This window comes from Bison bison, unplaced genomic scaffold (genome assembly GCF_000754665.1).
Source record: "Bison bison bison isolate TAMUID 2011002044 unplaced genomic scaffold, Bison_UMD1.0 scf7180017864471, whole genome shotgun sequence".
Lineage (NCBI taxonomy): Eukaryota > Metazoa > Chordata > Mammalia > Artiodactyla > Bovidae > Bison > Bison bison.
In genome coordinates, this window is record NW_011495032.1 from 24,907,036 (window position 1) to 24,932,825 (window position 25,790).

At 41.0% G+C, this 25,790-nt stretch overlaps 2 protein-coding genes across 3 annotated transcripts in view; one reads left to right on the forward strand and one right to left on the reverse strand.

Moving 5' to 3' along the window:
• KIAA2012 (KIAA2012 ortholog) overlaps window positions 1-24,249 on the forward strand; it is a 128,569-nt gene extending 104,320 nt beyond the window's left edge. The window contains exons 16-23 of one of the 2 annotated variants that reach the window (XM_010860985.1): window positions 4,525-4,615; window positions 7,173-7,338; window positions 12,951-13,065; window positions 15,217-15,554; window positions 17,857-18,059; window positions 19,039-19,211; window positions 19,923-20,142; window positions 22,042-24,249. In XM_010860985.1, the coding sequence (XP_010859287.1) occupies window positions 4,525-4,615; window positions 7,173-7,338; window positions 12,951-13,065; window positions 15,217-15,554; window positions 17,857-18,059; window positions 19,039-19,211; window positions 19,923-20,142; window positions 22,042-22,180 (1,445 nt within the window). In that variant the 3' untranslated portion in view covers window positions 22,181-24,249. The remainder of the gene's footprint in view (window positions 1-4,524; window positions 4,616-7,172; window positions 7,339-12,950; window positions 13,066-15,216; window positions 15,555-17,856; window positions 18,060-19,038; window positions 19,212-19,922; window positions 20,143-22,041) is intronic. The other variant, XM_010860984.1, reaches the window with a different exon arrangement.
• A 95-nt stretch (window positions 24,250-24,344) lies between these two features.
• Window positions 24,345-25,790, reverse strand: part of SUMO1 (small ubiquitin-like modifier 1) — a 28,646-nt gene continuing 27,200 nt past the window's right edge. The window contains exon 5 of the mRNA XM_010860983.1: window positions 24,345-25,175. Within this exon, the coding sequence (XP_010859285.1) occupies window positions 25,107-25,175 (69 nt within the window). The 3' untranslated portion in view covers window positions 24,345-25,106. The remainder of the gene's footprint in view (window positions 25,176-25,790) is intronic.

Sequence of the window (25,790 nt, forward strand, 5' to 3'; positions counted from 1 at the left end):
GCACCGACTCGATGGACGTGAGTTTGAGTGAACTCCAGGAGTTGGTGATGGACAGGGAGGCCTGGTGTGCTGCGAATCATGGGGTCGCAGAGTCGGACACAACTGAGCGACTGAACTGAACTGAAAATTGTAGGCTATTAGTCAAATACTGACTTGGTTTATTCCAATACTTCCTAAATATAAGGTTGTTTTACTAGAGAAACAACAAAACACTCTTCTATGGTCCACTTCCCAGCGACAGGATATCAATTCTAATCAAAACCGTGAAATCACACTAGTTGTAAACCCTCAGCTTTTGGTCAATACAAACGCGCCCTCTGCTGGTCATATAGTGCTTTGTCCCAAATTTCAAAACAGTGGTGAAGAGCAGTGAAATCCGTTCCATCAGACAGATTTTATTAAGCCCGCAAATTAGGGAAAGAAACCTTCACAGAATTCCTCTTAATCACAAAAATACTTAAATCAGTTCCAACTCTCTATTAATATTTACATGTTATCCAAGACAAAATAAATTCCGGGTACCAAGCCAATCAACCTTTCCAGTTTCCTCAGCAACCTCATACACTGACAATTTTGTCCACACTCCAAAGTCTGGAGGTTGATGTATGAGACAGTAGATGCCATCCTTAACATTTGGGAATAGCAGAAAGGAACCCAAGTTCCTCTGCATGGCAGTGCAGACACCACTGAACACTGAAAAATGAGTAAATTATTACTAGTATTAAGGGAATAATGCTGGTGGGATAACAGGTACATTTTTTCTTTTCAAATCTTTTTTTGAAGTTACCAGTTCAGTTGCTCAGTTGTGTCTGACTCTTTGCAGCCCCATGGACTGCAGCACACCAAGCTTCCCTGTCCATCACCAACTAAAGCTTCAGTGATGCCATCCAACCATCTCATCCTCTTTTGTCCCCTTCTCCCCCTGCCTTCAATCTTTCCCAGCATCAGCGTCTTTTCCAATGAGTCAGTTCTTCATATCAGGTAGCCAAACTATTGGAGTTTCAGCTTCAGCATCAGTCCTTCCAGTGAATATTCAGGACTGATTTCCTTTAGGATGGACTGGTTGGATCTCCTTGCAGTCCAAGGGACTCTCAAGAGTCTTCTCCAACACCACAGTTCAAAAGCATCAATTCTTCAGCGCTCAGCTTTCTTTATGGTCAAACTCTCACATCCATACATGACTACTGAAGAAACCATTGCTTTGACTACATGGACCTTTGTTGGCAAAGTAATAACGTCTCTGCTTTTTAATATGCTGTCTGTTGATCATAGCTTTTCTTCCAAGGAGCAAGCAACTTCTAATTTAATGGATACAGTCATCATCTGCAGTGATTTTGGAGCCCAAAACAATACAGTCTCTCACTGTTTCCATTGTTTCCCCATCTATTTGCCATGAAGTGATGGGACCGGATGCCATGATCTTAGTTTTCTGAATGTTGAGTTTTAAACCAACTTTTTCACTCTCCTTTTTCACTTTCATCAAGGGGCTCTTTGAAGTTATGATATCTTTAAATAAACAAAATTGAGGAAAAATCAATTAATTCATGCAAGAATCTACTGCTCAAAGAGAGAAGGGATTGAATATTAGAGTCTTTGTTTCAAAAAGTTTTTTTTTTAACTTTTTAAATTATTTCATTTTTCTTTTGTTTTACTTTGTGCTAGTATCCATCTTCCTGACTAAAATTTAAGCTTCCTGAGACCAGGGTGTGTATCCATCCTACTCACCACTATATTCCCAGCACCTAATATAATGACCATCATGTAGCAGGTATTTAATAAACATGGGATAAATGAAGGAATGAATGATGATTTCTTTGGCATGTAAATTGGTACAAATTTTCTGGGAAGCAATTCAGCAATAGACATTTTACCCTTAAGACTGTACATTCTTCAATCGTAATAGATGTCGACAAAGAATTAAGTCCTTTGGTAAACAGAAACATTCCTTATAAGCATATGTTATATAAAGTACATTTTAGTTATAAAAATTCAAAACAACTTGAATTTTAATAGCTACATGTTTGGTTAAGTCAGTTAAGGTATCCATATGATGAAATGCCATGCTGGTATTAAAATCATTTTTAGGATATTTAATGATATAGGAGAGTCTAATAACATAAAAGTTGATTTGAATTATATGTATTATTTCATTAACTTATTAAAATATGAGTATATATTTACTGTATATGCATGAGAGTATATACACCAAAATATTTGCTGTAGTTGTATGTAAGTACAGCTACATACGTAAAACCTTGACCATGAGTCAGGGTTTTTTGGGTTTTGGGGGTTTTGTTGTTGTAGTGGTGGGTTAATTTTTTTGGGGGGTCTTGTTTTTAGCAGGTGCCAGCACTGTTTTAAACACTTTATTTGTATTAATATATCTTCAGTTCAGTTCAGTTCAGTTGCTCAGTCGTGTCCAACTCTTTGCGACCCCATGAACCACAGCACGCCAGGCCTCCCTATCCATCACCAACTCCCGGAGTTCACCCAAACTCACGTCCATCGAGTCAGTGATGCCATCCAGCCATCTCATCCTCTGTCGTCCCCTTCTCCTCCTGCCCCCAATCCCTCCCAGCATCAGAGTCTTTTCCAATGAGTCAACTCTTTGCATGAGGTGGCCATATAACTTAACTTTGTTAAGCTTTTTAAACAGCCTTATAATAAATTATACCTATTTAAATTGTACAATTAGATAAATTATCTTTAAGTGTTAAATATTGCTATTTTTCTATAAAGATTTTAATGCAATCAACTTCACTTTTCCTTAGATTTTAATTATGTATAATTATTTAGTAGAATATAAAATTATTCTACCATCAATTTTCTTCTATAGAAACATTAAATATTGCTATGATTTGAAGGGGCAGCTTCTAGTTTTCTGGAGATATAATTGACATATAACATTGTAATTAGTTTAAGAGGTACCACACTATGATGTGATATATATTGCAAAATGGTTACCACAGTTAACATCAGTCAGCACACACAGTTACTTTTTTTTCTTGTGATGAGAACTCAAGATCTACTAGGTAAGTTCTGATACATATCTATACTCGTGAAACTCACCACAATCAAGACAAAACATTTCATCTTTTCCAAACGATTCTTCTGCCTCCGGTCTCTAACACCAGTCTCTCTCATTTCCAAACCAATCTGCTTTCTGTCACTATAGACTGGTTTTCACTTTCTAGAATTTACTAAATGGAAGCATACCATACATACCGTTCTTTGGTTGCTTTTACTCCACATAATTCTTTTGAGATTCATCCATATTGTTGAGTGTATCAAAACTTCCTTTCTATTTGCTACTGAGCAGTCTTGCATTGTATGTGTATACTAGCATTTTATCCATTCACGTGTTGATGGGTATGTCGGTTGTCGCAAGTTTTTGACTATTGCAAATAAAGTTGCTATGACCATTTGTGTATAAGTACTTATGTGGACATATGCTTTCATCCTTTTTGAGTAAAATACCTAGAAGTATAATGGCTGGATGATATGGTATATTTAATATTTAATTTTTCAGGATACGGTCAGTTTTCCTAAGTGGTTGTACCATTTTATATTTTAACCAACAGTGAATGAACATTCCAGTTCCTCTGGATCTTTGTTAATTCTCAGTATAGTCAGGCTTTTTAGTCATTCTAATAATTACGTGTTGATGGGGAGGGTTCTTATTTATACTTGTGTTTTCCTATTTTCTTCAATGAAATATATCTTTCATAATTAAAAATTGTTTAAAGTAACTAAAATAAAAAGTATCCTAGTCTAATATGAAGTCAGTCTGGAGACTCTTCTCATTCTAGAAACTACCCAGTACGGTCTTCAGAGAACCCAGCAATAGCTGTGTAGCCTGCATAAACCTTCCTCAAAATATAACAGTTTTTTCATCAATTTTCTTTTCAAGGTTATAACCACGCTGGGGTTTTAAGAAAAAATTTAAACACACATAAACCCCGTTAACATATTATTTCCTCTTTCTGTTTTCTCTTCCAGCTCTTATTCATCTACACACATATTTTATAGAGCTTTAATACACAATTCTATAGTTTACTATTTTTTACTTGTCGTTATATCGTATTTTCCATACTACTGATTTATCTTTTCAACCATAATTTTAAATGTCAAAATAATGCATTGCAAATTTCCCATTGTTTGGCTGTTTCTAATTTTTTATTATTGATCATGTAATGAACAACTTTGTACAAAAAGCTTGTTTCTTCTTTTAAATTTTTTCCTTATGATAATACCCAGGAGTGAGATTCCTGATCAAAGACAAAAACGTTTTTCTAGATCTTGATATGTACTGTCACATCGCTTTCCCAATGGGGCTTACTGATTTTAATATCACTTGCCATGTGTCAGCTCTAGTTTCTGCAGCATTTGCGAATTTCCTAGGTATAACATACCCTATTGTTCTAATTGGCATGCTGTTGACTGCTCACCAGGTAGATGTATTCTCGTGTCTGGGATCACAGCCTGCTGTCCTTTGCTGATTCAGGATGCTTTTTGTCTTCGCAGACCCAGTGCAGAGGAATATGACCCTTGACCCTCTTTGTGCTTCCCTGGCCAAGCACATGCAGACCCCTGAGGCAGATACTGTCCAAAAGGCGTAAGTATTCAAAGCCGTCCTAACATGGACTTCTCAACTTTTGTTTTTCTTTGCTTTTAATGAACTTCATTTCTGTTTTTTTCTAAGCCACGTGAAGACTCTCAGCTAACCAACCACAGGCTCTGGCAACCAGAATCAAATTACTGGCTAAGAAACAAAGATTTGGGGGAAGGATTATATTGTGATGTGTTTCCCACTTTTAAACCTGTTCTTTGGCTGGGTGGGTGAGAAGCAAAGTTGAACTCTGAACCGTGTGGAAGCCACTTTCTCCGTTTTTCCACATCGGAGCTCTGCGGCCGTGCCCAGAAAGTAGAGGTCTGTCAACTCAACCTTGGTTTCTCCTCTTAGCATTCACTCAGCCCTGGGTAAAATCAGTAATACCATTAATACTAATAAATTGCTAACATGTATTAAGTGCTTCCTACGTGCTGACTATGTGCTAACTATGAGCTCATCAGCCAGCAGCTCAGCCAGTCAGGCTGTCACCTGACCTAAGCCTTGTCTGGCAGTAGCAGCTGGAACGACAGCCTCCTGTGACCTCCCATGAGCCTCAGTGATTGGCGAATCTGCCCTCACCTGCCTTGTGGTAGAACGATTCCCTCCTGGGTCAAAAAAAGGCTGGGCGTTCCCTAGGAATAAAGAAGGACGAGCACTTGGGTGGTGAGGCAGCTATCTGAAGAATTCCACTTTTTAACTTTTGTATTTCATCTTCTCCAAATGGATTTAAACTGCTTATAATAACGCACACCCCCCACCCCAGCCTATCCACCAAAAAAAAAAACTAGATAATATAAAAATATATATATATATTTTAATCTGGAGGAAAAGAAAAAACAACATCAACAATCTCCAATAAGTGACTAAAGTTCAGACTTTCAAAAAAAAGAGAAAACTGAAAAATAGAAAACTTCAGACTTTCAGACTGAATGTGAAAGCAAAAAAAGCCAGAAAGGAGCAACTCAATCAGGTTTTGTGGTTCTTGTTTGCAGCATGCTTATTCCTCAGGGGAAATAAAGGTTTTCCTACCACTAAATTCTAAAGGATATTTCTATGGGTTTTTATAGAGTGACATTGAATGACTTAAAGACTCATTTATTTATAGGAAATTCCATTTACCTCATTCGACAAGTATTTCTCAAGTTTCTATAGTAAGGCTCTGTACTAGCCCAGCACAGTAAATATAATACTGATTTAGCTAAAAAATAAAATCTTCAGGACCAGGCCTGGCACAACAGTAGCTGCTGCAGCAGCCGTCACTGAATCCATGTGGCTCTGTCGTGGTGACATTTTTACCTGGAGAACGTAAGTCAGCTGCCCTCCAGGCAAATGGTCCGTGACAGCGGTTCTACACAGGATCATAGTCATACAGCAGTGAACTTTGGTGGCTGAATTTGATCAAGAATAGAATTCAGAGGGTGTAAAAAATGGATATATAGGTAGGTTCATGTTCTGATGACACTCTTTCTTAAAGGTCACTTTTTCTTCAACTAAGCCACAGATAAAAGAAACTTCAGCCTGAGACAACCCCAAAAGTGAAGGCCAGACTTTCTAATCTCCTTTATTCAGGGATGTGTTGAGAGAAAGAGGGCTGACCACGTGTGTAAAATGCCCGCCACAGTGCAGTGCCTGGCAGAGCACAGTGGTTCAGTCAGCGTTTGTTCATTTTCCCCTCTTTCTTGCTCACTAGAGGTTTTCTTTTTCTTTGTAATTGAAGTATGGTCATCATTTACGATGATGTTGAATGGTTTGCTTAGAAACGACCCAAGCTCATTCTGTCACTTTTGAGGTTGTACCCAAGTACTGCATTTTGAACTCTTTTGTTGTCTATGAAGGCTATTTCTTCTAAGGCATTTTTGCCCATAGTACTAGATATAATGGTCATCTGAATTAAATTCACCCATTCCCGTCCATTTTAGTTCACTGAGTCCTAAGATGTCGATGATCAGTCTTACCATCTGCTGCTTGACCACGTCCAGTTTACCTTGATTCACAGACCTAACATTCCAGGCTTCTATGCAATATTGTCCTTTACAACACTAGACACATCCACAGCTTAGGACTGTTCCTGCTTTGGCCCGGCCGCTTCATTCTTTCTGGAGCTATTAGTAATTGCCCTCTGCTATCCCCCAAAGCATATGGGAGGAGGTCTTATCTTGGTGTCATATCTTTTGCCTTTTCAAACTGTTCATGAGGTTCTCTAGGCAAGAATACTGGAGTGGGTTGCCATTTCCTCCTCCTGTGGACCACATTTTGTCAGAAGCTCCACTATGACTGCTCTGTCTTTGGTGGCCCTGCATGGCATGGCTCATAGCTTCATTGAGTTATGCTGGCCCCTTCGCCACGACAAGGCTGTGATCCAGTTTCAGGTGAACAGCAAAGTGATTCAATTATACATAACTTTTTTTTTTTCTGGTTCTTTTCCATTGTAGGCTATAACAAGGTATCGTCTAGAGTTCCCTGTTCTATACAGCAAATTCTCTTGTTTATTCTACATATAGTGGTGTGTACACCAGAGTTTTTCTTTAGTTTGGTTCTGCTGTTTTACTTTTTTCCAAAGGAGCAAAGATTATAATGTACACCATCGGCACAGAGGACTTTCAGGACATGGGCCTGACTCACCAGAAGGGCTGGATCCTATAGACACATCTTTTCTTCCAAGAGGAAAAGAAGGGAAGACTGAGCCAAGGCTGTTCAACCAGAAGACATCAAACAACATCAGTAACGTGAGTGTAAACACCTAGGTAGGCGCTTGGTCCAAAACCCTACCTGGAAGGTGCTCCCATCACAGTTGCCATGTCCAGTTGTATAGACTGCTTACTAGACAAGGCCAACTGCAAAGGGGGCAGTGAGAGCTCAAATCCACTCTGTGGTTCACTCACTATGCCCTGCATCCCAGTAATGGGTTGCATCTTTCTGAAGCAGGGGGTACCCTTTTCTAATTTCTACAAAGGTACTAGAAGGAAGCTTAGTTTTCCTACACTTTCATATCATTTCCGACATCAAATGTGTGAAGGCTTTTCCCACATCAACCAATTCTTCAGCTCTCTGGAGACCAACCAGGTGACCTACAATTCTACTCTGACGCTAACTACCAGGAATTAGCACAGACCCCACAGGTTAAGGGCTCAGTCCCACATGCCTGTTCCACTTCAGCCACCAAGTCTCAGGTCGTCACCTGTACTTCTGATCAAAAAGCTATAAATAGGGGGTTCCTACAACCCATCCTCAGTTTCAGTAATTTGCTAGAATAGCTCAGGAAACATTTACTTACTACTACTGATTTATTACAAAAGATATTTTAAAGGATACAGTAAGTCCCCTACATTCAATGAGTTTAACAGCATGTTCATAAGTTCAATTTGTTCATTAAGTCCAATAAAGTTAGCCTAGGTACCCAGCTACCACAGTCAGCTATATAGTACTATACTGCAATAGGTTTGTAATACTTTTCACACAAATAAAGTAAAGTGAAGTCGCTCAGTTGTGTCCGATTCTTTGCAACCCCATGGACTGTAGCCTACCAGGCTGCTCAGTCCATGGAATTTTCCAGGCAAGAGTACTGGAGTGGGTTGCCATTTCCTTCTCCAGGAGATCTCCCCAACCCAGGGATCAAACCCAGATCTCCTGCACTGCAGGCAGACACTTTACCATCTGAGCCACCAGGGAAGCCCTTTCACACAAAGAATTCATAACAAATACAGAAACAAAACATTTTTATTCTTCCCTAAAATTGGCCGGCAGTGCTTGAGACCTGGGTTCAATCCCTGGGTCAGGAAGATCCCCTGGAGAAGGGAATGACAACCCACTCCAGTATTCTTCCCTGGAGAATCCCAAGGACAGAGAGGAGCCTGGCGGGCTACAGTCCATGGTGTCCCAAAGAGTCAGACACAACTGAGCGACTAACACTTGAAAAGTAGAGTAGAACAGTGCTGGCGTACAAGGGCTGGCATTGGGTGAACATCCTGGTCTTGCAGTAAAGATACTGTACTACTCTATCAAATTGTAAAGTACACAAAAGCACAACCACTTGTAGAGGACGCATGCATGTGACAATGTACACCAGACACGTGAACTAACTTATGTGATGGGACATGCAAATGCATGTCCACATCTTTGGAAGTTCACAACTTGAAGGTTCATATGCAGGGGACTCACTGTCCACGTGAACAGCAAGGAAGAGACACACAGGGCAAGGCCCTGACGGGTCCCAAGCACAGGTGCTCCTGTCCCCTTGGAGTTTGGGATGTGCCACCCTCCTACCACACAGATGTGTTCACCAGCCCTGGAGCAGTCTGAACACATTTGGTTAGAGCTTTTATGGGGGCTTTGTTACACAAGCAGAATTGATTAAGTCACTGGCAAATGGTGATTAATGCAACTTCTAACCCTTCTCCCCTCCTCTAAGGTAGTGGGAGGGGCAGGGGGCTGAAAAGTCCAATGTTCTGATCACATGATTGGTTCTCCTGGTAACCAGTGCCCCTTTTTAGGGGCTTTCCAAAATAATGGTATTAACATAATCTCAGGTGCTGTTGAAAGGGGCTTGTTAATGAATAACAAAAGACAATCCTTTCATGTTTATGCTCCAGAAGTTACAGGCATGTCTCTCATTTTATTGTGCTTCACTTTATTGGCTTCACAGATAATGTGATTTTACATATTGAAAGTTCAAGCAAGTCTATCAGCACCATTTTTTCGAACAGCATTTGCTCATTTCATGTCTCTGTGTCACATTTTGAACATCTTGAAACATTTCAAGCTTTTTCATTATTATTGTATTTGTTTTGGTGATGTGATCAGTTCAGTTCAGTCGTGTCCAACTCTTTGCGACCCCATGGACTGCATGCAGCACGCCAGGCCTCCCTGTCCATCACCAACTCTTGGGGCTTGCTCATACTCATGTACATCGAGTCACTGATGCCATCCAACTATTTCACCCTCTGTCATCCCATTCTCCTTCTGCCTTCAATCTTTCCCAGCATCACAGTCTTTTCCAATGAGTCAGTTCTTCGTAACAGGTGGCCAAAGAATTGGAGCTTCAGCTTCAGCATCAGCCCTTCCAATGATATTCAGGACTGATTTCCTTTAGGATGGACTGGTTGGATCTCCTTGCAGTCCAAGGGACTCTCAAGAGTCTTCTCTAACACCACAGTTCAAAAGCATCAATCCTTTGGCACTCAGCTTTCTTTATGGTCCAACTCTCACATCCAAAATGACTACCGGAAAAACCATAGCTTTGACTAAACAGACCTTTGTTGGCAAAGCAATGTCTCTACTTTTCAATATGCTGTCTAGGTTGGTCATAGCTTTTCTTCCAAGGAGCAAGTGTCTTTTAATTTCATGGCTGTGGTCACCATCTGCAGTGATTCTGGAGCCCCAAAAAAATAAAGTCAGCCACTGTCTCCACTGTTTCCCCATCTATTTGCCATTAAGTGATGGGACTGGATGCCATGATCTCAGTTTTATGAATGTTGAGTTTTAAGCCAAATTTTTCACTCTCCTCTTTCACTTTCATCAAGAAGCTCTTTAGTTCTTCATTTTCTGCCATAAGGGTGGTATCATCTGTGTATCTGTTACTGATATTGATGCTAAAGTGTGATCAGTAAGTGATATTTGATGTTACCATTGTAATTGTTTTGGGGTATCATGAACCATACCCATATGAGATGGTCAATTTAATCAATAAATGTGTGTGTTCTGACTGCTCCACCAACCAGCCATTCCCTCTGTTCCTTTCCTCAAGCCTCTCCCCCACCCCCATTCCCCGAGACACGACAACATTGAAATCAGGCCAGTTGATAACCCTGCAGGAGCCTCTAAGTGTTCATGTAAAAGGAAACGTCTCCTGTGTCTCACAACAGCGAACAACAACTCATGTTTCTCAATTTATATCAAAAGCTAGAAATGGTTAATGAGGAAGCCACGTGGAAAGCTGAGAGGGGCCAAAAAGCTTGGCCTCTTGCACCAAATGGTTAGCTAAGTTGTGACTGCAAAGGAAAAGTTCTTGAAGGAAATTAAAAGTGCTACTCCAGTGAATACATGAATGATAAGAAAATAAAACGGGCTTATTGCTGATATGGAGAAGGTTTAAGTGGTCTGGATGGAAGATCAAACCAACCACAACATTCTCATAAGCCAAAGCCTAAACCAGAGCAAGGTCTTAACTTTCTTCAATTCTGTGAAGGCTCAGAGAGGTGAAGAAGCTGCAGAAGATGAATTTGAAGTGAGCAAATGTTGGTTCATAAGGTTTAAGGCATGAAGGTGAAGCCGCAAGTTATCCAGAAGCTCTAAGATAATGAAGGTGGCTACTCTAAACAACAGATCTTCAATGTTGATGAACAGCCTTATGTTGAAAGAAGATGCCATCTTGGACTTTCAGAGCTGGAGACACATCAATGCCTGGCATCAAAGCTTCAAAGGACAGGCTGACATCATGTTAGGGGCTAATGCAGCTTGTGACTTGAAGTTGAAGCCCGTGCTCATTTACCATTCCAAAAATCCTAGGGCCCTTAAGATTTATGCTAAATCTATTCTGCCTGTGTTCTGTATGTAGAACAACAAAGCCTGGATGACAGCTTATCTGTTAGCAACGTGTTTTACTGAGTATTTTAAGCCCACTGAGACCTACTGCTCAGAAAAAAAAAAAAGATCCCTTTCAAAATATTACTGCTCATTGACAATCAGCTAGGCCAGCCAAGAGCTCTAATGGAGATGGACAAAATTAGGGTTGTTTTCATGCCTGCTAACACAACATTCTGCAGCCCACATATCAAGGAGTCATTTTGACTTTCAATTCTTATTTTTTAACAAATACACTTCTTAAGACTATAGCTGCCACAGTTAGTGATTCCTTGGATGGATCTGGGTAAAGTCAATTGAGAACCTTCTGAAAAGTATTCACCATCCTAGATGCCATTAAGAACATTTGTGGGGAATTCCCTGGTTGTTCAGTGGCTAGGACTTAACACTTTTACTGCTGCAGCCCAGGTTCAATCCCTGGTAGGGGACCTAAGATCCCACATGCCTTGTGACACGGCAAAAAAAGAAAAAAAGAGATTACAATTTGTTGAAGGCTCAGATAATAGTTAACAGTTTTTTTGCAATATAGCATTTTCAAATTCAGGTATGCGCACTGTTTTTTTAGACATAATGCTACTGCACACTTTAATAGACTACATAAGTAAACATAATTTTCATATGCCCTGAGAAACAAAATATTCATGTGATGTGCTTTATTTCCCATATTCACACTGTTGGGGTGGTCTACAACCAAACCCACACTATCTCTGAGGTACGTTTGTGCAAGGGTTTTAGGAGCTCTGTGCCAGAAAAAGGACAAAGACCAAACATATATTTCTTATTTTGTCACAATATTATAGGTATTAAGGGGGGTAGTCATGGCCTGACTGTGCCATCCCGTTAGAAAGAAACACTATATTGTCCCAATCCTTGGGGAAAGGTGAAAACTGACATAGCCATGGTCATATGCTTGAAGTTTCCCAAAAGCTAGCAAATGATGCAACAGTGAATACAGCTGGCTTTGATTTAAACTAGTTAATCATTAATTGTGGCGATAGCAATCTGTCAAAGGTGAAAACTGCTTCACTTTGATCCAGCTCTTGTAGATGATGGTTTAGCATCAAAAAAGGGGACAGGATTTCCCTGGTGATCCAGTGGTTAAGAATCCTCCTGCCAATGCAGGGGACATGGGTTGGATCCCAGTTCAGGAAGATCCCCCATGTCACAGGGCAACTAAGCCCGAGCACTGCAACTACTGAAGCCTGCACTCTGAAGCCCAGCTCTGCAACCAGAGAAGCCACCCACGAGAAGCCCACTCTCTGCAACTAGAGAAACGCCTTTGCAGCAAAAAGACCCAGCACAGCCAAAAAGATATAACTAAATAAAAAAAAATTTTTGTAATTATTTAAAAAGGGGGGGCAGATCATCAAGCACGTTCTATTTCTCTTTTCTTCTATGAAATTATACCTGAAATTATATCAAAGGCTGAATCTTAGGATCTCCCCTCTGGCTCCACACTCTGTCTAATTCATTTGCTTCATCTGGAACCCATATAAATTCCATTCTAAGCCATTCTGTCTTGTTCAACATAATCTCCCTTTTCTTCTGTTTTCTATTTTTATTTGTTGGCTATTGGGATCTTAGTTCCCTGACCAGGTATTAAAAGTGCTGAAGTCACTTTCAAAGTGAAAGTGACTATTGAAAGTCCAGTCCTAACCACTGGACTGCCAGGGAATTCCCAAAATAATCTCCTTTTGATTTTTTTTTTTCCCTTGCTTTCTACTTTAAAATGTTCCCTTTCCTTAATTTTCCCCTTTAGGAGATGGAATTGATTGAAAAAGCCAAGAGCAGGAAAAGGGCCAAGACAGATAAGTCCAAGGCACCCAAGAGGGAGAAAGAAGGAAAACTTCGTGAGGAAGCAGAGGCTGCTGTTGGTAAGAGTCCATCCGGGAGAAGACACCTAATGGGAGCCGGAAGGTGTCACAGAGAATCAGCATGGATCCTATGGGACAAACTGTCTATGCTGAGTCTCCTTGATGACCACAGCTAAGATGGTGTTGCGCCCTTACTTCATGTCAGTATCTTGGGAGACAGGGATAGAGGAAACTGGGGGACCTGGGGGCCTGTAATTAACAAGAAAGGAAATTACAAAAATAATACCAACACCTACTAAATGAACACGCAGTGTATTAGTGATAGCTTACGGCGAACGATGTCAGATTCTTGATCTCCAAAGAAGACTTAGCTTTGGGACCAGGCTTGATCACTCAAAGGGACAAAGAAAGCTTCTGACATAGACACCAGAAGGAGGGTGGAGAGTGCCCCACTCGCTAGTCTTAGGAAGGGAATTATATACTTTTTAAATTAGTTATTACAATAAATCAAACGAATGTCTCAAGGTTGTAAAGATCTTACTAGACCCACTCCCATAATATACATTTTAAGATAACAAGATTAGTCAGAAGGTTTTTCAGGAAGGAGAAACATGTCCTCAAGCAGGATACATTATTGTTATATAGTCCTTACTAAGGAATGTAGAAAAAAACATATGTCATTTCCTCCTCAAGAATTCCAGGCCCCTATCTCCTCCTTGAGAGCCCCAGACCCTTTTTCCTCCTCAGGGACCCCAGACTTCTTATCAACCTGCCTAGGAATTGACTCTCTCATTAGGAGCTCTGCATTTATGATGTCATGAAATCCCCACATATCCTTAAAGCAAGCACCATTATTATATCATGTGGAGAGGCTGGCTGATTTGAGTAACACTGAACAGTAAAAAGTGGTGGACCCAGGGTCTGAACCTGCCATTTGATTCCAAACTCATGCCTTTCAAACCCTGCCTCTATGAATAATAAACAAGCCACAAGCTGAGAATTGGGCCATGAGAGCATTTGGGAGGGAGAAGTTTGCAGCATGCTCTGAATGGTTACTCCAGCTACCATTTTTCCTCTTAGTTCATTGTGTTGCACCTCACTGGGAATTCAGGTGCCTATGCTTCTGAGGACCTTCTTTCTCTTTAAATTAACTTTTATTGGAGTGTAGTTGATTTACAATGTTGTGTTCTGAGGACTTTCTTTAACCTGAAACCTACACTCATTCCTTCCTGGCCATGTGAAGACCCTCAAAACAAATCAAAGGCCGTAGCAACGAATGACACTGCATAGCCAGCCTCCTGGGCCAGATTTTTTTTTTTAATTGAAGTGTAGTTGACTTACAATGTTGTGCCAATCTCTGCTCTACAGCAAAGTGACCCGTTTATACAATATAGACATTTTTAATATTCTTTTCCATTATGGTTTATCACAGGATATTGAATATAGTCCCCTGTGCTATATAGTGGGGCTCTGTTGCTTATCCAGATCTATTTTTGAGGTCTGCTTTTTAAAGTCTTGCTGCATTTACATTGCTGTAGCCTGTAACTTGGTAGCATTGGCAGGACTGGAAAAAGAAATACTTGTGGCCCCCAGTGGTGAATTGAGAAAGAAGCCCTAGAGTATGGAAGGCTCAAACTGTGCCAGGTTACAAAGTTGCAACCTCAAGCTAGACTCTTGAGGCATGATTTTCCAGCTGTGCCTATAGGTCTTCTTCCCTCCAGAGAGCCTTGTCCCCACCATAGGTCAGGGTGAATCAGAACTCTTTTAGTAGCAAGACTGCTGATTACAGTTGAGGCAGGTTCTCAAAGGGTGGTCTATGGGCTGTGCTGTGCTAAGTGGCTTAATCGTGTCTGACTCTTTGTGACCCTATGGACTGTAGCCGGCCAGACCCCACTGTCCATGGGATTTGGGTTGCCATGCCCTCCTCCAAGGGATCTTCCTGACCCAGGGATTCAGCCCACATCTCTTATGTCTCCTGCATTGGCAGGCGGGTTCTTTACCACTAGCACCACCTGGGTCTATGGACTACCCTTCTCAAAATCTTTGGAGTGATAGCTAAAATGCAGATTCCTACAAAATCAGACTCTAAGGGCGGGCTCAGGTATCTGCACACAGATGATCCCATTGCACATGGGAGTTTTAAAGTCACTGAAAAGGATACAGAGATCATGTTTATTAGCTATGCCTCTATCCCCAATTGTTCCCTCCTAGGAAAGTCAAAGGAATCAAAAGCTGAAAAGAAATCACAGCTAATTTCCAAAGGGAAAAAACCAGGAGCCAAAGGGAAAAGGACACGGAAGGAGGGGAATCTGGAAACAGCTGCGGAGCTGAGTGGGCCTGATGGCATTAACTCTAAGGAAACCAAAGACTGCTCAGGTGGAGGTTTCTTCCGCTCAGGCTCTGGTGTAGAGGACCCTTGGGTCTCTTCCAAAGTTGAAGCTCCTGAGAGCCAAGTTTCTATAGATGGAAGGTCATCACCCACCCAGACTGCAGCTGTCCCTGGAAACATGGAACCTGAAGAAGAGAGAAGCCACGAGGACCCTTCCAAGGTAGGCTTCAATATTCTCACTCTGGCCAAAGGGATCTCTGTCCTCACTGGTACAACTGCAGAGGTGGAGAAAACTTCCCCGGATTATATTAAACTGCCTAATTTTATTGATTTTACTTTGTTTTTTCTGACCCTTTAAGATGCCAGATCTGATAAAAGACACTAGGGTGGCAAAGTCCCTCTGAAATGAGACATTCTGTGAGGCTCCCGAACTGCCAGGCCATGTACCCACCCCTCATGAGCAGAAAGGTGGCACAGCACTTGTCTGTGAGAAGTACAGGCCTCACAGTTAAAAGGAAAGGAGAATTCAGGCCTCAGAGCCAAGCACATATTCTTGACTAAGCCAGGAGTTTATGCACGGCTTGCCTCCCCAACACTGTAGAAATTCCTCCATCCCCAATCTGCTTTACTGTGGCACAAAGCTGGGCCACAGGCAGCTTACACACACACATCTATCTGCCTTTTCTTTGAACACTGCAAGCATACCCACAGCTAAACCACTACGGTTAAACTCACAGAAGTTACATGCAAACAGGAACAATTCTGCTGAATTTCATTTAATCTCTACAGCCACACTCGTGACCCAGGTACGATGCACCCCATTTCATACACCTACAAGCTAAGATTAAAAGGGTTAGATGTTTGCTGCCAGAAGTTGGGCAACCATCAAGTGGCAGAGTCAAGACTTAGATCTTTTGACTCCAAAAGAGCTCCAGGAGAGCTCCAGCTTGCACTATTTTTAATTATTATGTATTTATTTTATAGCCCCTGGTCTTCCAAAAAGGATTTCAGGAAGCTTTTTCCTTTCTGGTTCTCAGTTCTCCCAGCTGCCAAGGCTACAGCATTCTACTCTATATAGCAGATGAAAATTTTAAGCTGTGGGCAGAACTTCTCTGAGCCTGCTGTAGACTCAGAATTTCTAGATTTATTGTCAGTACACAGTACTGCACTGCCTCTGCAAAGGCTAAATAAGATAAGGAAGTACCCACCCCATACTGGATACACAGAGCTGCCATGGGACAGTGGCCATCCAGTGTTCCCCTCAGAGGCATACTTCTGACTGAGGAGGAGGCATCAGGAAGAACAAGAAATCTAAGACACTCTTCACAGAAACTGAGAGAACATTTCATTGGAAAAGTGGATTTGCATAAGATTAAATAGGAGTCTGACAAATCTACACCTAGGACTGCCCCTAAAGGAGCCTTTAGCTCGAACCTGTGGTTCTGACCCCTGGCTTCACACTAGCATCACTGCAAGACGTTTTTTAAAACCACCAAGAAAAATAATATATTTTTAAGTAGGTGGTTGGGGTGGAGGAGAAGTTTCCTGGCAGTCCAGTGGTTAGGACTCTGTGCTTCTACTGCCAGCCAGGTTCAATCCCTGGTCAGGGAACTAAGATCCCACAAGCCTTGCTGAGTAGCAAAAAAAACAAAAAAATTTTTAATTAAAATTTAAAAACCTGCCAAGGCCTCCCACCTAAGTATTCTTATTTAATTGGTCCGGGTGGGGCTTTGGCCTCAAGTAATCTTTAAAAGCTCCTTGGGTGATTATTAGACACATATAGCAGACATGGTCAGAGAAGGCAATGGCAACCCACTCCAGTACTCTTTCGTAGAACATCCCATGGATGGAGGAGCCTGGTAGGCTGCAGTCCATGGGGTCACTAGGAGTCGTTTAGTGACTTAGCAGCAGCAGCAGCAGCAGACATGGTAGCTCAGCTGGTAAAGAATCTCCTGGGTCAGGAAGATCCCCTGGAGAAGGGATAGGCTACCCACTCCAGTTTTCTTGAGCTTCCCTGGAGGCTCAGATGGTAAAGAATCCACCTGCAATGTGGGAGATCTGGATTTGATCCCTGGGTTGAGAAGATCCCTTGGAGGAGGGCATGGCAACCTACTCCACTATTCTTGCCTGGAGAATTCCATGGCCAGAGGAGCCTGGTAGGCTACAGTCTATGGGGTCGAAAAGAGTCTGGCGACTAAGCAACTAAGCACAGCACAGCAGGCATTATGTTGGCACTTTCACTGTTTGAGTTAATTCTGGTAATAGCCAGCCAAGAGGAAGACAGTTTAGACGAATTAAGTTGTTACCCTTGAATTCTGAAGCAAGTAAGAGAGAGACTTGGATCCAGGTCAGTCAGAGCCCAGAGCCCGAGCCAGTGGTAGCAGAGTTTGTACGACTGTGGTCAGAGTGTGGAAACCACCTTATCTCTGATTAGAGGCCATGTGGTGGGGGTGGAGGAGGGCGAGCTGCCAAGATGAGGTCACCAGTGATCACTGCTCACAGACAACACTCTGGCTCCTCAGGCCTTCCTCGTCAAGAGGGAACAAGAGAAGGCTTCCCGGGACAGGCTTCGAGCAGAGCGGGCTGAGATGAGACGGCTGGAGGTGGAGAGGAAGAGAAGGGAGCAGGAGGAGCAGAGGCGGCTCCAGCAGGAGCAGCTGGAGAGGGCAGAGAGGATGAAGGAGGAACTGGAGCTGGAGCAGCAGCGCCGCGTGGAGGAAATCCGGTGGGTGCAGAGGTCGTGGCCACGGCTGTGACGGGAAGCTGAAGACAAGTGGGGCTGATCTCCTCTGGGGGTACATTGGCTCTGAGGCTCATCGTTGTTGTGTTCAGTCGTTTAGTCATGTCTGACTCTGCGACCCCATGGACTGCAGCACTGCTAGGCTTCCCTTCACCACCTCCCAGAGCTTGCTCAAACTCATGTCCATTGAGCCAGTGATGCCATCCAACCATCTTGTCCTCTGAGGTCCCCTTCTCCTTCTGCCTTCAATCTTTCCCAGCATCAAGGTCTTTTCCAATGAGTCCACTCTTTGCATCACATGGCCAAAGTATTGGCGCTTCAGCTTCGGCATCAGTCTTTCCAATGATATTCAGGGTTGATTTCCTTTAGGATTGACTAGTTTGATCTCCTTGCTGTTCAAGGGACTCTTTAAAAGAGTTTTCTCCAGAGGCTCATGCCCTAAAGGGAAACGGCATGTCTCATTTTATCCTCAGTTATCCCAGGAACAGTCTGGACCAAAGATAGATAAGGTGTCTTAAACCGTTAGGGTTACTCCAGACAGATGTTGGTGGATCTTCCTGGGAAGGCTTTGAGATCCGTTCCGGCAAACATTTGTTATGCCTCTTGCCACACTGTCTGCATTGCGCAAGGCCCTTCCATAAGCTTCTGGGCTCATTTAATCTTCCCAACTACCCTGTGAAACAGGAACTTCAAAATCCATTTGATAAGAATGGAAAATGAGGATCTGGGAACTGAAGGCCGGCTCCCAGAGCACAGAGCTGTCGAAACTTTCAGGCTTCTAGTTTCAGTCCTGTTGTGTTCTGGCTTCTGCTGTTCAGTCAGGCTTCCCTTGGAAAAGGAGTCTCTGCATGAGATGCTGTTTGTGAACTACAGCCTGCAAAGCCTCCACCACAGACAGAGCTTGTCCTGTAAGGACACTGCAGTGTTTCTGCCATCTCCCTTACCTGTTTATGGGTTTTCTCAGCTTGAGGAAACAGAGACTTGAGGAAGAACGACAGCGGCAGGAGGAGGAGGAGAGAAGGCAGTGGCTCAAGTTGCAAATGGCCCAGGAGAGAGCTCGGCAGCAACAAGAGGAGTTCCGGAGGAAATGTCAGGAGCTGCAGAGAAAGAAGCAGCAGGAGGAAGCTGAGAGGGCTGGTGAGAGGTGCTCCACTCTCTGCAACTCCCTCTATCTGGGACAGAAATATTTTTATCCCCCTGTGGGTGTTCATTTGATTCTCTCCAGAGTTATTCCTATCCTAGGTCTCAGTGTGAAGCACTCTAAATGGGTAGGCTGATTTTTTTTTCAAAGTGATTAGTAGGTGTGACTCTAGTGAGCTGAGATAGAAGTTCAAAATAAATAAGACTTGTTTGTAGCAATGACTCTTGTGGTCCCAGTCATCTCCTGGAGTGGGACCCAGCCCCTTGCACTGCCCTTCCAGCATTGCTCAGAAGCTGCCTAAATTGGAGACACAGCTCTCCTCCTTGCCTGCTTCCCTAGCAGATGGAAACAAACACCTGGATGGCTGCTGGGCAGCCTTTCAGGTGATGTATGGATTTTCTGTAGCCTCATATTTGAGGAATAGGAAAGTGCTTCAGCAGATGATGCCCCTGTAGAGTGGTCAGACCAGCTGAGTAAGCACCAAGGTTCTCCAGACCCTGCCCTGCACTGCACACAGTAGGTACTTGATAAAGGACTCTTAAGTTAGTAAATGAACACAGTGTAATACCCACAGAAGATCTGGCAACCAGCTGTCAGGTAAACCATGGAACATCTCATTGGGAGTCCCTGGGAATCAGACTTGAGAGTCAGATCAGAGAGTTGTTTTCTTGAATAATGCTGAGCTTACCTGTTCTTCTGTTCTGCAGAGGCAGAAAAGCAAAGGCTGAAGGAGTTGGAAATGCAGCTAGCAGAAGAGCAAAAGCACCTGATGGAAATGGCTGAAGAAGAACGGCTGGAGTACCAGCGGCGGAAACAGGAAGCAGAAGAGAAGACTCGGCGGGAAGCAGAGGACAGATGGCAGAAGGAAAAGGAAGCGGCAAGGTTGGCTCAGGAGGAAGCCATGAAACAAGCCCAGGATCAAGCCAGGTATTTGACATTTGAACAACAGTTGCAAGAGTGGGATTGTTCAAGGACTTGACTGCCTGCTTCTAGTACTAGCTTTGATCTGCCTTTGGACACGTGAAGTTTTCCCACTTCCCATAGCATGGTTTGGAAGAACTGAAAAATAGAGATTCTCCTGCTGCAAAGGTGATAGAATTTTTTGATGGCTTAAAGAACTGACATTGAAGCTAGATGGGGTTTAGAGATCATCTAGCTCAGCCCTCTGCTTCACAGATGAGAAAAGCAAGTCCGAGACAGAAGGACCCTGATCAGGGCTATCAGTGAACTAGGAGTAGCACCAAGACTAGACCAAAGACTCCACCCCCACCCCTGATTCTGAAACACTGCCTTTCTCAGTATGTATTTACTGGGTACCTGTTATGTGCCAAACACTGTTCTGGACACTGGGAACTCAGGATTAAGAAAGACAGACATCTCTTCTCCCATAGCATTTACATTCTAGGGATGGGGGTGGGGAGACAGACTCTAAACAAAGGTTTTTTAAGTTGGCAATAAATGTTATTCAAAAACTTTTTAAAGAGATAGGATTGCGGGAGGTTTAGTTTAGACAGGTTGGCCAGGGCAAAACCTTAGCAGAGGCGATATATAAGGGTGGGACCTGAATGACGAGTTAGTCACATAAACATGTAGACGAAAAATATCCCAGGAGGTAAACAGTAAGTGCAAAAAAAAAAGTTCAAAGAAAAGAATGAGGCTGGCATGGCGAAAGAATAAAAGAAAAGTTAGCATGACTGGAATGAAGTGAACAAGGCACAAAGAATACTTGTAGATAAGGTCAGAGATAGACCTTTTTAGTAGAAATAGCTCAGAATCAGCCATCGGGGCCAGCAGCATTTCCCCCTTTATTATCTTACAATGATTATTACACCTTTCTGATAATAGAATCTCTTTAGTAATGTGCTTTCAATTGACTCCTTAAAAACCAGGTCCTCCATAGTGGCTATTATCATAAATTTCCCCTCCTTAGTGAAAGCAACAAAGTCATCCTTGTTTAGAACCATCACAATTGAAGCATGAAGAAGTCGGGCAAAGAAAACCATGTGATTCCAATCTTAACTGTAAACAATTTACCCCTTGAAATTTATTTTCTACAACTTAAGCTGAATCTAAGCTAATAAATACCCTTCAGGGGACAAGAGAAAAAAAAAAAAGGAAGCCAGAATAACTCTATTTCAGGGTTTTCCACCTTACCTTGAGTTGTTCTCCTGGATGTTCCTGAGCTGTTATGGGAATTACAAAATAGATTAAGGGAAGTCTTCATTCAGTTTCAAAGTTGTATTCCACGTATCACAACAGTAGGACTGGGTTCATAAGTATTGAAACCAAAAGCAAAGCTGAGTTGCAATTTTCCACAAAGAAAACTGGCCAGAAATACAAGGGGAAGTTGAGCTATTGTGCAACGCTAATCCAAGTTGCTTTGAAGAAACATCTTCACCTCCACCAAGAATAATTAAAGGGGTATGTGAAGGGTGTGAAAGAGCCTCATTCTAGCAAGTGTTAGAACTTAATGCCAGCTGGCTTGATTTCATCTTCGCTTGTGTGACATTGGCCCAGGTATACTTTAACTTCTCTGGCCTGTTTCTTCATCCCTAAGACAAGAGAGTCCCTTCATGAATACAGATTTAAGAACTGTTATACCCTTCCTTTTAACCTTTCTAGTAGGAAGATCATGATCCTTGAAACCTCATATGTAAAGTTACTGAATGAAGACAGTATGACCTTCCACTAAAATGCAAGTCAGTAATCGCAAATCTAATGATGATTACTGAAATTCTTAGTGAAAATTATTCAACTAGCTTATAAAGACAATTTTCTAGGATGCTTTATCAAGTGTTGTGATCATGGGTGTGAATTGTTTCTTAGGCAAAAAGATGCTTTGAAGAAACATCTTCATTTCCACCAAGAACTCCATAAGGAAGCCAGTGGCCTACAGTGGACACACAACATTTCCAGACCATGGGTCTACTCTTACTTCCACTTCCTACAAATACCAAGACCTTAAGACTAGAAGAAAACTAAAAAGTTGGAAGATGGTGATGGAAAAAGAGAACCTTCCTTCTATAATGAAGTTCCATACTGAGCTCCATTAGTTCCATTTCATCTGGTTCACCTCACTGTACAGCTAACTTCACTCTAGGATCTCCATCCACACCACTGTCCAGTAAATAGCCACATGTAGCTATATAAACATAAAACATTCAGTTCTCCAGTCACACTAGTCACATTTCAAGTAATCAGTAACTGAATGTGGCTACTGGCTACAATATTGGACAACAGATACAGAACATTTTCATCACAGAAAGTTACACTGGACAACATTGTATTCTTGAGCCCTGAAAATTAACCAGCCTTGAGGTTTTGCTCCTAACTATGCCTTGAAAAACCAGCCACTAGCATGATTTCCCCGTTTTAAAAATCACACTGACTCTATCAAGAGTCTTGATTAGATAAATTATCTTTAACATCTCTTTAATAACAGTAAGTAAAAAAAAAAATAATAAATATCTACTACAGAATGATCATTAAAGGGGATGAAGAACCTTTAAGATACATAAGATACATAAAAAGATGTTACAGCAAGCAGTATCTGAAGCAAAATTTTCCCACAAATTTCCTTTGGCCCCACTCTATACTTCAGTCTGCATTTAAAAACTTAATACTTGCAGATGATTCCCTGGAAATCTCACACTAATGCTTATAAGGTGCTTTCTACAGGAGCTGCACTTCCACAAACCAGAAGTCAAGCTCTGTGTTTGTACTGCTGTTACTGGACTTGCTTAAATGTGATGCTTCAACTCCTTGCTTTATGTAACATAGAAATAAAATGCCCCAAACACTGGCTATCGTAGTGAATATGTCACAGTCTTTCTCAAACTTGTTGACCCTACTTGCACATTATTCAATTGATTCAATAATACTTAGATGAGAAAGGAGCATCTCAAATAACTCAACCAAGAGAAGAAAGAACACTCAAGGAAAACATCCTGGTGGGGGAAATTACCATTCCTGATTTTATTTTCTCTCTTCTTTTACAAATTTCAAAAGTTGCAGTCAAGCACCAGGTAGAGTGGCTACACTAAAATGTTATTCGAGGTGCCTTCCAAATCTTATCGATATTCTATTAAACTGTTGCTGTTAAAGGCCTATTTTATCAGCACTACTAACCAGATAAGCACATTTTTCAGTTAACCATAGCAGAATGCACAGCATTTAGAAGAATCCAATAAACTAAAATCAAGTATCCCCCATAGCTAAGCTCCACTACCTAAATGCCAAGTCTTCAGACATGCAAACAAAGCTGATACCAAACTACATATATGCGCATTCTGGATAGCTCAAATAGCCTATCAGTTTTCTCAGGCCTGACAGAAATATGCAACTCAATGAGGACTTTCTGGAAATGGGCCTTATTTCTATGTACTATTTAACACAATGGTCTAAAAGTTCTAATTTACCTAGACTATATATGTACGATACAAATAATTTTTCAGGTATGGTCAAAATAAGATTTATAAGACAAGCCAATTATTTTTCAACAGGAAATTTGAGAGGGTATTCAAACTATAATAGTTTGCATTAGAGATAGGTTTTATTTGCTCTTCTCAAGTAGCTAGATGACATTCTACTTGGAATAATACAAAATTGGATTACATATGTGCATATATATTCTGAATTCTGTGATTCATTAAGGAGTTAAAAGAAAAAGTTAAGCCCTCTAATTAAGGAACTAATTTAGTATTTTAATTTTACAGTTGAAAAGATGATATAAAGAAATAAAATATAAACAACCTTAACTACAGAGAACATTTTGAAAATTGTTAAGGGAAAAACTGAAATTATCAATATCAATTAAGAATTTCCGGCGTGCCCATTTATTCAACATATTGGGTAACTGTATCATATAAATGCACCATACAGGAATATCAAATTTTTTTAAAAAACAACAGTGAGTATTTAAGAAGGTATTGTGACCTTAATTAAATCCTTAATTCTGAAGGCACTTCAGTAACTTTCAGTGCTTCAAAGTCATGATCATCACCACATAATCCGTAAAAAAATCTGTACCATTGTATGAACAATAATTTCCAGTATGATGCAAAAAAACCTTATGTTTTAAGCATTTTCTTTTTTTCTTTCTGTACAATTAAAAATAAAATAAACATGGGTACAGTTTTTACAAATATTTTGTTTATTTTAATGAAGCTGGTACAGACACTGTCCATTTAAAACCCATATCCCAGGCCAAAAAGTACAAATAAAGTCAAAAAGAGCAGTGTTCTGTTGTATACACTTCTGCATGAATAACTTTAACTGCTAATGAAAATTAGATCTTTTCTGGGATCTTCTGACAAGATTTTTCTTTCATCTTAAAATGCTTTCTCTTCAGTGAAGCCATCTTTGGAGTTAGTCATTATTCTCTGTCATTTTGACTCCAAATGGATATTCCTCTTCTTTTGGTCCAGACCCTCAGATTTTAAAAGTAGCTTCAAGTTAAGGAAAGGTCATTTTTCCACAGTTCTGTTTTCCGAAAAACTTCCATCTCCCACTGAAAGTCATAGTCCAGGAGTGAAGCAATCACATGCTAGAACGTCAGGGCCAATTGGAAAGTCATTAGGAACACTTGCATTAGTTGATCTTATTTATCACAAGCCTGCAAATGCACAGTCCTGGAAAAGGCGGGCTCTCTATGCACACATGTAATTTTTAAAAAGGAGAGAGTGATATGAAGGGGGCTGAGGTTTGATCACCAAAAATCAGCACAATGAAAAGAAACAATAATGAATAATGGGCACTAGAATTCAAATTACCAGATGTTTTAAAGAGATGGGGTGCCAGTTTCAATTATGTTTTGAACACCACATTACAAAAGAACTATTTTTAAAAATAAAAAAGGATTAAGGGGAAAGAAAAAAAAATAAAAAGAATATCTAAACCGTTGAATGACCCCCTGTTTGTTCCTGATAAACTTCAATCACATCTTCTTCCTCCATTCCCAGCTGTAAGAGGAAAGAAAAGTGTTAGTAGTAGAATAAAAAGTACTATTTTTTTAACTGGCTGCAACTATGTGGCAACTGTGCAAAAAAGATACAAAAATAATCCATAGTTATCCTGTTCTGAAACTAACAATCTTGTTTCCTTTAATCCAAAGAACAGAGAGGTATATTCTTTTCTTCTGATACTATGTCAATATGAAATCATTCATGTTACTTTGCTGAGCCAACTTTACTTCCCAGTTTATTCACCATGTAAAATTTAAGTGTTTCTGAAAAGTACCTTAAAGGAGTTTTAAATCTAATGAAACATGTATAGAATAGTTTAAGTAATAGTTTGATGCCATGTTTTCTAAAAATCATTTTACTTCCAGATGTAATTATTCGACAGAATCTCTTTCTTCTCTTTCAAAAAACCTGACTTCACTTGAAATATATGTGGGTTTTGGCTAGAAAAATACTGTCCAAGGGTTCATTTCTAAGTAGTTTGCTTTGTTATATAGAATTCCTTCTAGAATTTAACTATTATTTTCTTTGATAGTGACCACTCTCAGTGAAGAGTTACTATACATCTACTTTTGACACTTCAATTCTATAGGCTTGATTTTTCAGGCCAGTTCT